General features: G+C 43.5%; 1 protein-coding gene across 2 annotated transcripts in view; it reads right to left on the reverse strand.

Annotated features, from left to right (window-relative positions):
• Positions 1-15,253, reverse strand: part of UFSP2 (UFM1 specific peptidase 2) — a 35,696-nt gene that overhangs the window by 14,006 nt on the left and 6,437 nt on the right. For both annotated transcript variants that reach the window (XM_040334193.1, XM_040334185.1), the window contains exons 5-9: positions 13,575-13,732; positions 11,169-11,361; positions 6,781-6,927; positions 5,274-5,438; positions 2,243-2,367 (exon numbers count right to left, since the gene is read on the reverse strand). In XM_040334193.1, coding sequence (XP_040190127.1) covers positions 2,243-2,367; positions 5,274-5,438; positions 6,781-6,927; positions 11,169-11,361; positions 13,575-13,732 — 788 coding nt within the window. The remainder of the gene's footprint in view (positions 1-2,242; positions 2,368-5,273; positions 5,439-6,780; positions 6,928-11,168; positions 11,362-13,574; positions 13,733-15,253) is intronic.

A 15,253-nucleotide genomic window follows, 5' to 3' on the forward strand; every position in this document is an offset into this window, starting at 1 on the left:
CCCCTTCCCTCCATCCACAGCCAGCACCATCCATCTCTTCCCCTCCACGGCCAGCAACATCCAGCCACCCCCCTCCACAACGCATCTCCCACCCACGGCCAGCACCATCCATCTATCCCCCTCCACAACGCATCCCCCACCCACGGCCAGCATCATCCATCCCCCTCCACAACACATCCACCGCCAGCAACATCCAGCCATCCCCCTCCACAATGCATCCCCCACGCACAGCCAGCACCATCTTTCCCCCCTCCACAGCGCATCTCCCACCCACGCCCAGCACCATCCATCCTCCTCCACAATGCATCCCAATCCAAAAATCGGCCCAAAATATCGGCCGCAAAAATCGGCATCATATATCGGCCATCGGCTGCCCCGATTTCGAAATATCGGCATCGGCATCGGCCAGAGAAAAACCCATATCGGTCGACCTCTAATACACATAGAGCCATCCTATCATTAAGATATGTGACTAGTTTGCCAGATGCAGCGCATAACTTTAGGCATGTCCCCTGTGACCCCCCAGAAAAAACCTGCTAAGAACAAAGTTCCGCAAGTTTTCCCCTCACTTACCTGCTCCATGCCGCAGGACTTTGCCAAGCAAGAGGCCCAATCTTCCCCCATCTCTGTGGGGATGTCTAGACCTTCAGGCCCTGGGTTCCTATGAAGGATCCACTGTCCTGGGCCCATATAGCACCCTGGCAACAGAAACATTAGGCCCCCAAAGGTTTCTAAGTTCTGGGCCCAGGGTCCAGCTCTCTAAAAAGAAAAGCATTATGGGCTATACCCCAAGGGTTTGGGGCCCGGTTACTGACCACTTTAGCGCTGAGGCCTTTGGACAGAACCGGTTAGCTCACCTAATCCCAAGGATGCGGAGGCAAGCTAAACCATGACCAACACCTAAGACACTGGCGTAAAAACTGGGGTACTCCTCCTATGGGAGGGGGTTATATAGGGAGGGGCATTTCCTGTTTGAGATTGCCAGTGTCCATCACCTGAAGGTACTCCATATAACCCATATAGTAATGAATGCCACTCTGTGTCCCGTGATGTAACGATAAAGAAACCATGTCATATAAAAAAAAAAAAAGGACATGCGACAAAAGACGGTCACCATTTTATTCTCTAGGGTCTCTGCTAAAAATGTATATATTATATACTATGGGCCAGATTCTCAAAAGAGATACGACGGTGTATCTCAAGATACACCGTCGTATCTCTGCTATATGAGGGGTAAGTTTACGAAGGTCCGTCGTATGCCATGTTAAGTATAGCGTCGGGACAGCGTCGTCTTTTTCTGTCGTTTTAATAAGTCGTTCGCGAACAGGGCTTTACGTTAATGACGCTCACGTCGGCCTCAATGATGTTTTCCGTCATGAGCTGGAGCATGCGCACTGGGCTATTTTTACGGCCGGCGCATGCGCAGTGCGATCGTCGCGGGGCGCGCTTAATTTAAATACAAGCCGCCCCCTTTGAATTACGAGGCCTAACGCCGGGCCATTTACACTACACCGCCGCAAACTACGGAGCAAGTGCTTTGAGAATACGGCACTTGCTCCAGTAAGTTGCGGCGGCGTGGTGTAAATGGCTTACGCTACGCCGCCGCGGATTCTACGAGAACCTGGCCAATATATATATATATATATATTATATATTTTTATTTATTTATTATGTTTGGGGGTTCCAAGCCATTTTCTAGTGGTTAAGCTGAACACTGCAAGCATTTAGGGAATAAGTAAAAACAGCTTTTCTTATGCAACAGCATGATATTCATGAAAAGATGGGGTTTTCTCCAACACATGGATGTGCGAATTTACTGCTGGAGGAAAAAATAATAATAATAAAAAAATCAATGTATCGCACAGAGCGATTCTAACTGTTAACTTCTTAAAGCGATGTTGTGAGAACGCATGCTATTGTGACTAATAAGTTAGAACCATTAATGCGAAGGACTGATGTGAGTTATTTACAGCATCTTAAAAATACTTCTGACCCTTTGCATTATGTAAATGACTAAACTATATAAACCTACCCACATGTGACAGCAGTAAAGTGGCACACACACCAGTCAAGTTTCATGTATAAAAAACGGCAAGCTGCGTTTGCTGCCTAGAAGGTCAACGTGTTTCCTATTTTTCTTCTGCCCTGGAAAAATGACAGCTGGGATATAACTGCTTCACAAAGCAACACAACAATGTTCCATTCCTCCAGCCTATATACATTAAAGGTGGTTACTGCTCACCTAACAAACATGATTTTTGATGTAATGTCAAGCAGCTGGTTGAGTACGAGCTGAACCTCTATGGAGCCAATCCACTGCCGAGATCCAACAAAGGCCGCAGGTTTATCTCCAACATCCACCAGAGCCTGCAAATGCACACAGCATTACAATGTATGTCAGGGCAAAATAAAACGTATAAATCTCTGCAACGCATTCACATTTCCCTACAAAAAAAGAAATCCTATTAAGGTGCCAGAAATGATTTAGTTACTAATTTCTTATTGTGGACAATACACAGCATTTTTGTGGATTGAATGGTGTCAGCCCTGCCAGTTATATTTTGCTAAGCTACTGACACTGGTTTCATCAAAATTGTTCTGTAGTCCAAAATAAGAACTGTGGGGACCAAGTAGACTCCTTGAGATCACAAAATAAGTGTACACAGCAGCCCTGGATTTCTGACATCACTAAAGGAGAATTACTTCTCCTGTGGATCACAGAGGTACAGTTCATTCTGCACTCCTGTGATCCATTTTCAGCTGACAGCAGGCTGAAGCCCGCTGTCAGCTGACGTCACAGAGCAGAGAGCCAGCGACTGCCAGTTACCAGCTCTCTGCTCATGGAGCACTGCAAACTAATCGATAACGGTGTTGCTTAGAGCCAGCGGGGGACCGATGCTGCAATCACTTAGGCAAGTACGATTTCTATAAAAATAAAACACAACCCGTATCTCCACTTTTTTCATACCTTTTCTCACTAATTCCACTTGGAATTTTTGGGGGTAGGCATCATGTGTACCATTATTACCCTAGCGCAGAATATAAAAGAGAAGAGAGGCGCCTCCAAGTGTATTAATATGGTTACATTTAATGAAGGTACAACATTTAGCATCTCATATGGTTGATTAAAACAGGCACATCTAAGTATGCAGGCATCTGGGGTAAAGCTGTCCACATAGACCATCCTCTGCACCGCCATCGGCGTTGTCCCATTCACGCTGAGCTCCAATCGCTCTACTGCAGAGTAGTCTTCCTGATCATGATTGGAAACTGACAGCGGTGAGAGCTGGTGGTGTGGGAGATGGTCTATGTGGACAGCTTTACCCCGAATGCCTGCATATTTCGATGTGCCTGTTTAATTATCAACCCTGTCAGACCCCTTTCACACTGATGTGCTTTTCAGGCACTTTCACGCAAAAAAAAAAAAAAAAAAAAGTGCCCGAAAAGCTCAAGAAAACACATTTCCATTAAAATCAACGAATGCTTTTACACTGGGGCAGTGCCCTGGCAGGGCGGTGAAAAAAAAATGCCCCTCTCCATTGAAATCTCTTCAAAAGCGCTCAGTGTTTTACTGGCAGTTTAGAAGCACCTCAGTGTGAAAGTAACCATACTTCTACACTTAGGCCCCGTACACACGACCAAACATGTATGCTGAAACTGGTCCGCGGACCAGTTTCAGCATACATGTTCGGTCGTGTGTAGGCGCGAGCGGGCCGAATTCCAGCAAACATTTGCCCGCCGGGCCTTTTCCCAGCAGACAAATATTCCTGGACGTGTTTTAAAACCGTCGGCTGGAATCCTGCCCGCTCGGACATGTACGGTCGTCAGTACAGACCTACCGTACATGTCCGAGCGCCCGCCGTCCCTCGCATGCGTCGAATGACTTCGACGCATGCGTGGAAGCCTTTAAATGGCAGGCCCGCCCACGTCGCCGCGTCATCGTCGCAGCGACGACGCGGACACGCCCCGCGTATTGTTTACGCGTGGACTTCTGTACGATGGTTAGTACAGCCATCGTACAGAAGCCCTCTGGCAGACATGTACGGTGAAAACGGTCCAACGGACCGGTTTCATCGTACATGTTTGCTCGTTAGTACCCGGCCTTAGAGGCGCCTCTCTTCTCTTTTATACTCTGTAGCTCCTGCTGGGGTTTGCTTCTAATCCCCTTGTGGAGGCTTCCATTTGTGGATGGACATTTTATGTTTTAACCTATCACATTGCTATAATCTTTTTATATGGACTATAAACTGAAAGACTTATGAATAAATGCTTGTGGAACGAAACATTTGAGTTTACATTATTTCTTAGGCCTCATTCACACTGGGCCGTTCGGGTCCGTCTGTCACGCTATGGAGCGTCGGATGTCAGCGGAAACATGTCCGCTGACATCCGACCCGCTAAAAACAGACATATGGGGGCCACGTCCCCATCCGTCCATGCGGATCGGGTAAGATCTGATGAAAACGGACATGCTATCCGTTTTCATCAGATCGCTCCATAGGAGACAGCGGTGCCCGACAAGCCCCTCCCCGCTCAGTGAGCAGAGAGGAGCTTGTCACCCGTCGGCTCAGCGGAGATCTGCGGACTGATCTCCCGCTGAGCCGACGGGAGCAGGCGGGAGCAGGCGGACTCCGTAGCGACGAAGTCCGCCAAGTGTGAATGAGGCCTTATGGGCAAAATTCACTTTGATATACATGTGCTTTGGATTACAAGAATGTTTCTGGAATTATGCTTGCAATCCAAGGTTTTACTGTAACTGTTCCTGCATATCCAGTATATGACACATGATCAGTAGATTCAATGATATAGGAAACAAATATATATAATATGCCTTTCCTGACTGACTGGCCTGAAAGGCCCAGCACATCCCTTACAGGAATAAAGGTTGTATAGAACTGCCTAGAACTCTAGATATACTGATTGTTTCCATTTCCAGTGCAGTTATAAAATGTTTTTAATAAGTATCTTGCCAGTTATCTTAGTTCTTCTGTAAAAAACACTTAAAATACACTCCAACACCAGCTGGATTTCAGAGATTGATACATTCAAATGCTTAATTTCTAGAATATGTATATGCTGAATGCAACAATTACCACATCTGCACCATTAGGACAGAATTATCCTCATGTGTAATATCAACTTCCTACATAAGATGGCGCTCCGCAGTCAAGTAATGGCTTGGAAAAAAATGAAAATGCTAGATTCCCCATAAAATCTACCTGGCAGAAAGTGTTCAATTAGATGAACTGTAAAAAAAAAAAAAAAAATCGAACCTGTTGAATCTCCCTGTGTGTTGGAATGGACTTGTCTGTGTAACCTTGGTAATTAAACCAGGAGCAGATGGTCTGTAGAGAACGGTAGGCACAGCCCCAACCATTGTCATCCATGTGATCTTGCATGTAGTGATGGTAACTGTATATTCCATGAACCATTGAAACCTACAAAGAAAACAGCACAGACAGGTTTACTGCTGCGTGTAAAGTGTGCTGTACATTAGATTTCAAAACAAAATAGTTAATATACAGTTTGTTTCATTGGGTCTTAAATATTACTATATTTAAAATGTACATGGACTACTATAAATTAGAAGAACGCAGTACAGAGCAGTATTCTTATGACAATTGATATTTGAAGTATCATCACTAATTAGAAAAAAAAAAAAAAAAAGAAGAAGCAGATTATTCAAAAAATTGCCCTTGGTTCTACTTGAATGAATTATGGGAGGGTTATGACCCCTGTGTTTTGTTTTTTTTTGCCATCTGTGTCTAATTGGGGAGATTTCCCTTCCCTTGTCCCATAGCCAATACTTCAAAGTCAGGGAATCCCTGGTTGATACCAGGGTCACCAGAATTTGTGTCCCCATTGGAAGATGTCCCCTCTATTCCTGTTGATGCCCCCAAATGTTTTGTTCTCTTTTACTCTTATGCCCTGTACACACGATCGGTTCATCCGTCTGATGGATTTTTTCCATCAGATATCCGATGAAGCTGACTTTCATCAGTCTTGCCTACACACCATCAGTTAAAAAAAACGATCGTGTCAGAACGCGGTGACGTAAAACACAACGACGTGCTGAGAAAAATGAAGTTCAATGCTTCCGAGCATTCGTCGACTTGATTCTGAGCATGCATGGATTTTTAACCGATGGACGTGCCCACAGACGATCGTTTTTTTCTATTGTTTTTTTAACCATCAGATAATTTTAAAACAAGTTCCTATTTTTTTTACCGATGGATAAAAAAACGATGGGGCCCACACACGATCGGTTCGCTCGTGTGTACGCGACATTACTCTTGGTGATAACAGTAAACAAGACAAATAGAGGGTGAATCTCCCGAATGGGGGAACAACTATAAAGATCTGACAGGTGTTTCAATCCTTCTGCACTCTATCAAAGAGTTTTGCCTTTTATTATATGCCAAGATTACAAAGGAAGCCATGCAAATTTTACCAAGTGGTCTGGCCATTGGTGCAACCCAAAGAGCTGGTTCACAGCACTGATGTCACACACTTGGGCATTTTCTGGCTATTTTAGCCACTTTCAAAACCAAATCCATGGGGATTAAAACCGCCCACCAACAGTTTTTTTAAACTGTGAAACAGGCAAAACTGTTGGTACCTTGAATTTGTTTGGGTATTTTTCTTTTGCTGGTTGATACTGCTTGAAAATTGGGTAACATAACGGTTCCATAAAAAAATCTGCATTGTACAACACATTGGCACTTTAAAAATGTATTCATGTTACAATGTCTATTTTCTTCTGATGAAGTGTATACTTACTGTGCCTCCCTCTATAGTAGGGTGATTGAGATGTAAATGTGGATTACGGAGATACCCATCCTTGTACAAGTCATCAGGAAAATGATAGGCATTTGCTCTTCTAAAGTACGGTCTATCCAATGGAAGGTTGTATTGTGCGTGTAACATCTAGTAAAAGATAGAAAGAAAACATTGCAAAGCAAACTTTATTTTTACCTACACAGTTACCTAAGGGGTATAAAAAAAAATCCTCCCTTACTGTAGCAACCCTAAAATTGTAGGCTTTTCTTGGACCAATCTCATAGCATGCTGCAAAGTCAGTGGATTGATCATCAAGGACCTCAAGGTCCCAAAACAACTTTCAGATGCATTTCTGGATTCCAGACAATCAAACTTTTTCATATGCTTGAAATACAGCTCAGTTAAAAAGCACACTTTTGGGCAATGGGTATGGGGTGTTGTCTCTACCTGGCATCTTGTGTTTTTATCTATTTAAGATGTGCATCGATCATGTACCGTATTTATCGCGGTATAACGCGCTCCCGCGTATACCGCGCACCCCTAAAGTGACCCCCAATCCTGTGGAAAAAAAAGTTATTTTTATACTAACAGTTTTGGTGTCTTGCGCGACGTCCATCGGCGGCCTCGTCGGGTCCGGCGTCCTTCTGCGGCTTCGGGTGTCCTTCTGCGGCTTCGGGTGTCCTTCTGTGGCCGGTCCGGTGTCCTCTTCGGCGGGTCCAGCGTCCTTCTGCGGCGTCCTCGCATCCTCCCCGCTCGTTTCCCGCGCCGAGTTTTGAATACTGCGCCAGCATATACCGAGCGCAGTACACTCGGGCAGGCTCGGCAACTGTCGCGCTCACGTCCTGTACGTCCAGGACGTGACCGCGGAAGAAGCCGAGACTGGCCGACTATACCCGCGTGTACTGCGCTCGGTATATGTCGGCGCAGTATTCAAAACTCGGCACGGGAAAGCAGGTATCGGCGTATATCGCGCACCCACGATTTTGCCCTGATTTTCAGGGCAAAAAAGTGTGCGATATACGCCGATAAATACGGTAGTTCCATTGTGTCAGTTTTTGGCCTCTACGTACCGCCTATAGTAGAGTAAATCTTCACATTCTGGTGTCAGATTTTTGTTGATGTTCTAACATGAAGCACGGCACTGCACAGGTTAAGGCATGGCCTCGGACTGTAGTCTTAAAACAGACAAAACTTCCTGCGAAGAAACTACATAACTGTAATGCAACACAGAGGAAATGGCGAGGTATGCATTGTGACCCTGAAAAAGAAGTTGCCTGTCCCTTTAGTGAACAGGGACCATTTAGGTGAATAAATACATGGGCATAGGGGGATCAATCAGCCATGACACTACAAACTGCAGCCAAATCATGTAAGCCAATCATTACAGGGGTAAGGCAAACAAACAGCGTGGAGAACAAAAAGCATGTACACATGATACGAAAATCAGAAGTAAAAATTTCATCCGAACGAACGACCTGCCGATTTTTAGATCGTTAGTATGTTGCTTTCGACAGGCGATTCCGATTTTTCGTCCAACAAAAGCTGGATGTGCAGACTATAAAATTTTTGTCGTTTGTGAACTCAACGTCCGATTTTCGTTTAATTTGTCCGAAAAATAATTGTAAGAGCTCAGAAACTTAAGAATAATTACAAAACTATTCAAACACATTACATCACTTCTGAAGTTGAATTCCGTCCTACGAGAATTTTCTTATTGCGAGTAACCACTTCACTAGCGATGAGCTCCACCGTGTTCGCACACTCCACGTGCATAGCCCGCCAGGAAGTCGGCACGGTGCTGTGCTAACCACAGGCAGTGAGACATTGTCCCAATGCGCGGCTGCAGAGATCGGGAAATGTCTCACTGCCTGTGATTAGCATAGCGCAGTCCCTGCTCTTCACTTTCGACATGAGACTAGCATGTCCGAAAATCTGATCGTGTGTACGAGGCTTTAATCTACACTGATAAACAGTGCTTATAAATGGATCGCTCACATCTCTATAAACGCTCATCAAAAGTGAACCAATATGCAAAATATATATTCTTATTTATATTTAAAAAAATGGTGCTGCGCTCCCATCAACAATGTTAATATCCCTTTAAGACTACATAGTCATAATAAATGTTGAAACAATTTACCAATATTATATCAAATAATATATAAAAATAATACAACATAAAAGAAACAGTGGTGATTCGGTCCTTAAAGGGGTTGTAAAGATTTGTTTTTTATTTTCTAAATAGGTTCCTTTAAGCTAGTGCATTGTTGGTTCCCTTACCTTTTCCTTCGATTTCCCTTCTAAATTGTTTTTCTTTGTCTGAATTTCTAACTTCCTGTTCCTCCTCAGTAAGCTGTTCTGACCGACTAAACACCGCTCGGATGATGGTGGAAAGCTTACTGAGGAGAAACAGGAAGTGAGAAATTCAGACAAAGAAAAAAAACATTTAGAAGGGAAATCAAAGGAAAAGGTAAGGGAACCAACAATGCACTAGCTTAAAGGAACCTATTTAGAAAATAAAAAACAATCCTTTAAGGTGTCCTTAAAAGAGAAGTATGGGGTCTTGCTTTTTTTTGCCCATTTATACTTACCTAGGTGAATGAAGCATCGGTCCCCCGCTGTCTCTACACGGAGTACAGAGCGATCGAATATCGCCGATGACTCGGTTCTCACAAATCTACTAGAGGAGAGATGCTGACTGTCAATCAGCAGCCCTCCTCTCTGCTCATCGGAGTGCTGAGCTATGGAGAGGTGGGGATTGGCCGTCTCAGTCTCTCAGCAGCCCCCCGAGAGGCCGAGACAGGCATCAGTCCACCTGGCGGATCCAGACTTCATTGTCGTGATGACGCAGTGCCTGGACCGATTTCAGTGACGTCAGCAGAGAGCGGACTTGAGACCGGGCGATAAGACCATCCAATGGTCTATATGCGCTCTTTTCCCTCTCTGGGGATCTGAGGTAATGTTTATCTTCTCTTATGGTAACCTTGGGGTTAAAATCTTCCTTTCTTTGTGCTCATATCCACTCACCCAAATCATAAAGAGAAAAAGTTGGACATAGTACTTTTCCTTTTTAAAACAACCAGTTTTATTTAATACTACTATGGTATAAAACACTCAATTTTTTTTTGCTGCTGTGAGCGCACCAAACTATATACAGCATACAATCCTAATAGTGTGGGTATGTGACCAAACGGTAGCGTAACGGTAATCCTCTCTCGATGCATGCCTCAGTGTGACGTTAGACTGGCCCCTCCCCTACGTGTTACGCCACAGGGACACGTGGCACCCCCCTTTTTTTTTTATATTAAAACTATGCTGATACCTAGTTAAAAACAAAAACATTTAAAAGTGTACTATGCCTTTAACATAAGGTCCTCCCTGCAAAGAAAATATTGAATACTCACCTCAACTTTCTTCTTGCTCTGCCTGCAGTAGTAATGCATGCCAGTGTCTGAAGATCCCACAAAATCTGACATCTCCAGAAATGTAGATTTCCAGACCCTAGTGCTCTGTGGCATCTCCTGCTGACTCCTATGTCATTACAGAACACAGCAGTGACAGAGGGACAACCATTGAAAATAGTGGAGGACCAGGAAACTGACACTTCTGGAAGTGTGGAATCCTGAAGAACCTTCACACATTGGTATCTTTCAATTACTGCAGAGAATGGAGGAAAGGCCAGTAAATGAGCTGCTTCCGGATCAGGACAGCACAGTTTTTACAAAGCCTTTTTGTTAATGATTCAGATGCAGCACATTTGAAAGTCCTGCTTTTTCTTCTGACTGCTTAAATAAGCATAAAAAAAGTGTCTCTCAAACATTTCTCCTCTCTTCTTGTTCTGTTGGACAAATGTCACCTGGTACACTTAGATCGAACCTTCAGTCATTTTTTCAACTTTCCATCTATTAAATCTTCTGCCCTTGTTGTTTTAAATTTAGATAGTAAAACTTTTTTTTTCTGCCAGTAAATACCTTGAACAGCCCACTTCCTGTTTCTTGTCTGGTCATTAGCCTAGGCTTATGACATCCTGCACAGCTCTCTCCCTCACTCTCATGCGAGTTTGCCAGGAAGGGAGTGGGGAATGAGTTATAAGAGGGCCAATGAGAGCTGCAGAGCCAGGAGGGAGGGGGGCCTCTGTGTGTCTGTGTAAATCCAGAAAGTGAACAGGCAGCAGCCCACAGTTAAAATAGCTGCAGCCAGACTTGGCGGAGGGAGATTTCTGCAGCATATTTGGCAAGTACAGAATCACAGTATAATTTTATATATATATATATATATATATATATATATAGAGAGAGAATATGCAAAGTGGTTGGAGGGAAGCTTTAGAATGGCAAACATGTTTTTATTACAAATGATGTGAGCAGACTGCAGTTCCTCTTTCATACCTTTCTGTGGTCCTCCAGTTGAGAGACTGCTACTCCTGCTGGATAAACCACTGTCAGAAGGCCTTTACTTTCTGGTAACATGAAGTGGAATGGTTCTGCCAAACAAATTGATGTTCCTTTCATATATTTCAGCATGACCCTCTCCATGTCAGTCAACTGTTGCTTGAGTGCTTTCACTAGAATACCACAAACACTGTTCAAAAAGAAAATGACATAGACAAATAGTTATAAGGTCATACAATATATTGCATACTGACCAAAAATCAGACAAATACATATCATTATGTACACAGACTTCCTATAATGGAAGCACGTTTCCAGCACAAACACAAGAACGCATATAAGCAGCAGCCAGGTTTAAAGCCAACTTCCTGGATGCCACATATATGTGTTATCGAGAATTGGTTAAGGAGATGCTTCCTTGATGCTGTATGGCGGGAAAGAGCGCAGAGCGTGTGCGACACGCCACCCAGCGGATGATGTGAGCACCAAGTCCCACAATATCTATGGTTGAAACCGGTAAAAATGGGGAATTTAAAGCCTGTATAAATGAGGTAGCTATATTGCCTGGCAAGATTAACCTACTCATAAACTGAGTCTTCAGGGACAAGGCAAGTGCTGAAACAATAACAGCAGCTCTAGGCATGGAAAGCACTTTGAGGCTTACTTTTACCAGCGCCCAATGAAACCCAGTGCCGAAAGGCGAATTCCAGGCTACCCCTATAACGTTCAGTCCAGCGGGGTCAATACAGAGACCACACTAAAAAGGATTCTGCACCAGAGAATTGGTGAGACAAACTATCGGAAAAGTGCAGAAGAGTCTCGACTGAAGAAAAATAACCAATTTAAAGAAAAAAGTGCTAGCAAAAAATAGGTTAGTCTTTAACATAACATATTTGCATATCACTGTTTCATTTACTACTTTATTTTCACTGCACATACCCATTGTTTTTGTATTGTTTCTATAGGCTTGTGATTACCTATTTGTGTTCAGCTAGCATTTCATTCCGTTTATTCATATTGGTTGTTTGCGCTGATCGTGATTACCACAACATGTTTTTGCCTATTCTTAATCTTTAACACAGCAGAGATAAAGAAAAGACGTCCCCCCCCCCCCCCCCCCCTCACCCCGGGACACTAGCAAAAAACTGAGGCATGCTGGTAGTAGAATGGGTTATGCTGGGCTGGCCTACAGTTTTTTTTTTACAGTGTCAAATCCTCCTCAAGGTAGCAGTAAAAGCTAAAAGGATAAAGACTTCTTGTGTCCCTCAAGAAAGAAAAAGCAATTACCATTCAAGTGGACTACAATTTTAATTAGAAAAATCATCAGTACCCACTTAAGCCCCGGACCTTTAGGCAGCTAAATGCCCAGGCCAGGTTTTGCGATTCGGCACTGCGTCGCTTTAACAGACAATTGCGCGGTCGTGCGACGTGGCTCCCAAACAAAATTGGCGTCCTTTTTTCCCCACAAATAGAGCTTTCTTTTGGTGGTATTTGATCACCTCTGTGGTTTTTATTTTTTGCGCTATAAACAAAAAGAGAGCGACAATTTTGAAAAAAATGCAATATTTTTTACTTTTTGTTATAATAAATATCGCCCAAAAACATATCTAAAAAAATTTTTTTCCCTCAGTTTAGGCCGATACGTATTCTTCGACCTATTTTTAGTAAAAATAAAAATAAAAATAAAAAATCGCAATAAGCGTTTATCGATTGGTTTGCGCAAAATTTATAGCGTTTACAAAATAGGGGATAGTTTTATTGCATTTTTATTAATTTTTACTAATGGCGGCGATCATTTTTTTTTTTTTTGCGACTGCGACATTATGGCAGACACTTCGGACAATTCTGACACATTTTTGGGACCATTGTCATTTTCACAGCAAAAAATGCATTTAAATTGCATTGTTTATTGTGAAAATGACAGTTGCAGTTTGGGAGTTAACCACAGGAGTTAGCTGTAGGAGTTAGGGTACACCTAGTGTGTGTTTACAACTGTAGGGGGGTGTGGCTGTAGGACTGACGTCATCGATCGAGTCTCCCTTATATAAGGGATCACTCGATTGATACGCAGCCACAGTGAAGCACGGGAAAGCCGTGTTTACACACGGCTCTCCCCGTTCTTCAGCTCCAGGGAGCGATCGCGACGGAGCGGCTATAAACAAATAGCCGTGCCGTCGTCCCTGATCGCTCCCCAAAGGGAACCCGACCGCCGCATGTAGCGGGGGGGGATCCCGATCGGACCCCCCACCCGCTAGAAGGCAAGGACGTACATGTACGCCCATTTGCCTGTACGTGCCATTCTGTGGACGTACATATACATGCGGCCGTCGGGAAGTGGGTACAAACTTCAACTACAAAAAAAAAAATGAAGAAATAAAATAAAATAAAAAAGGGGGGAAATACCTGCTCCATTTTTCTTCTGAAGAAACAGAGACAGCTGTGTCCATGGGCAACGTCAAGTTCACACAATGATGGCTCTTCTTGTTGTACATAATTATTGGAGTTACCGCTTTAGAGGAGGTGGACAACTCAAACATGATGCCGAGATTAACAACATGTTGCTGTAAACAGATGGAAAACCACCATTAATACATATACAGAAGATCATAGTTAAAAAAGAGAATGCAAACTAATATTACATTTTACTTAAAGCCCAACTCAAGCAAAACATTTTTTTCCTGGCCTGTGCCCGCACTGCATGGGATAACAGCTCATTTTGTCTAGGGGTGAACAGAGAGCCTATACTCACCCGATCCTTTGGAAAATGGTGCTCCCCCACGTCCAGCGGTGGACTATTCTTGATATCTTCACGTCCTGAGCTTTAAACATCTGTATTAATGTCCTAGGGCAGGGATATGCAATTAGCGGACCTTCAGATGTTGCAAAACTACAAGTCACATTATGCCTCTGCCTCTGGGTGTCATGCTTGTGGCTGTCAGAGTCTTGCTATGCCTCGTGGGACTTGTAGTTCTACAACAGCTGGAGGTCTGCTAATTGCATATCCCTGTCCTAGGGTGACAATAGTGCCTTTCTAAAAATGAAGTACTTTCTGATATTAGTTGAGCTAAGATTGCACAAGACATCAAAGAATTTCCAGCAGGATCAACAGGTATGGTAGGGGAAAAGGAAGAAAAAAATAAAAATAAAAAAAAACACACACACACACACACACACACGGTATGTATTGGACTAAAACAAAATGTTTTCAATGGTATATTTAACAGAACAAAAAGTAAAAAAAAAAAAAGTTAACTCTTTGGCTTTACATGCACATTAACCACTTAATCCCCGGACCATATTGCTGCCCAAAGACCAGAGCACTTTTTGCGATTCGGGACTGCGCCGCTTTAACTGACAATTGCGCGGTCGTGCGACGTGGCTCCCAAACAAAATTGGCGTCCTTTTTTTCCCCACAAATAGAGCTTTCTTTTGGTGGTATTTGATCACCTCTGCGGTTTCTATTTTTTTGCGCTATAAACAAAAATAGAGCGACAATTTTGAAAAAAATTCATATTTTTTACTTTTTGCTGTAATAAATATCCCCCAAAAATATAAAAAACATTTTTTTCCTCAGTTTAGGATGATACGTATTCTTCTACATATTTTTCGTAAAAAAAAAAAAACAAAAAAAACGCAATAAGCATTTTTTTGATTGGTTTGCGCTAGGGTTATCCCGATACCGATACTAGTATCGGTACCGATTCCGAGTATTTGCAGGAGTACTTGTACTCCCGCAAATACCCCCGATGCCAGATCCGATCCTTCCCTCCCCCTGCCGCCGCTGTGCGGCGGGGGGGGGGGGGGAAGGATAGTTACCCCTGCTATATGAGGGGTAGCTAATGTTAAGTATGGCCGTCGTTCCCGTGCCGAGATTCAAATTTTTACGTTGTTTGCGTAAGTCGATCGGGAATACGGATGGTCGGAATTTACGTAGCCGCCGAAAACATTGACGTCCTAGCGACATCATTTGAAACATGCGCACTGGCAAATTTCGCCGGCGACGCATGCGCAGTTTAATTCGGCGTCCGAGAGGGCATCCGTGATAGGCGGAACCCTAAACACAGTGTCTCCTGGGAAGCGAA

This window comes from Rana temporaria, chromosome 1, assembly GCF_905171775.1.
Source record: "Rana temporaria chromosome 1, aRanTem1.1, whole genome shotgun sequence".
In the NCBI taxonomy this organism is placed as follows: Eukaryota; Metazoa; Chordata; class Amphibia; order Anura; family Ranidae; genus Rana; species Rana temporaria.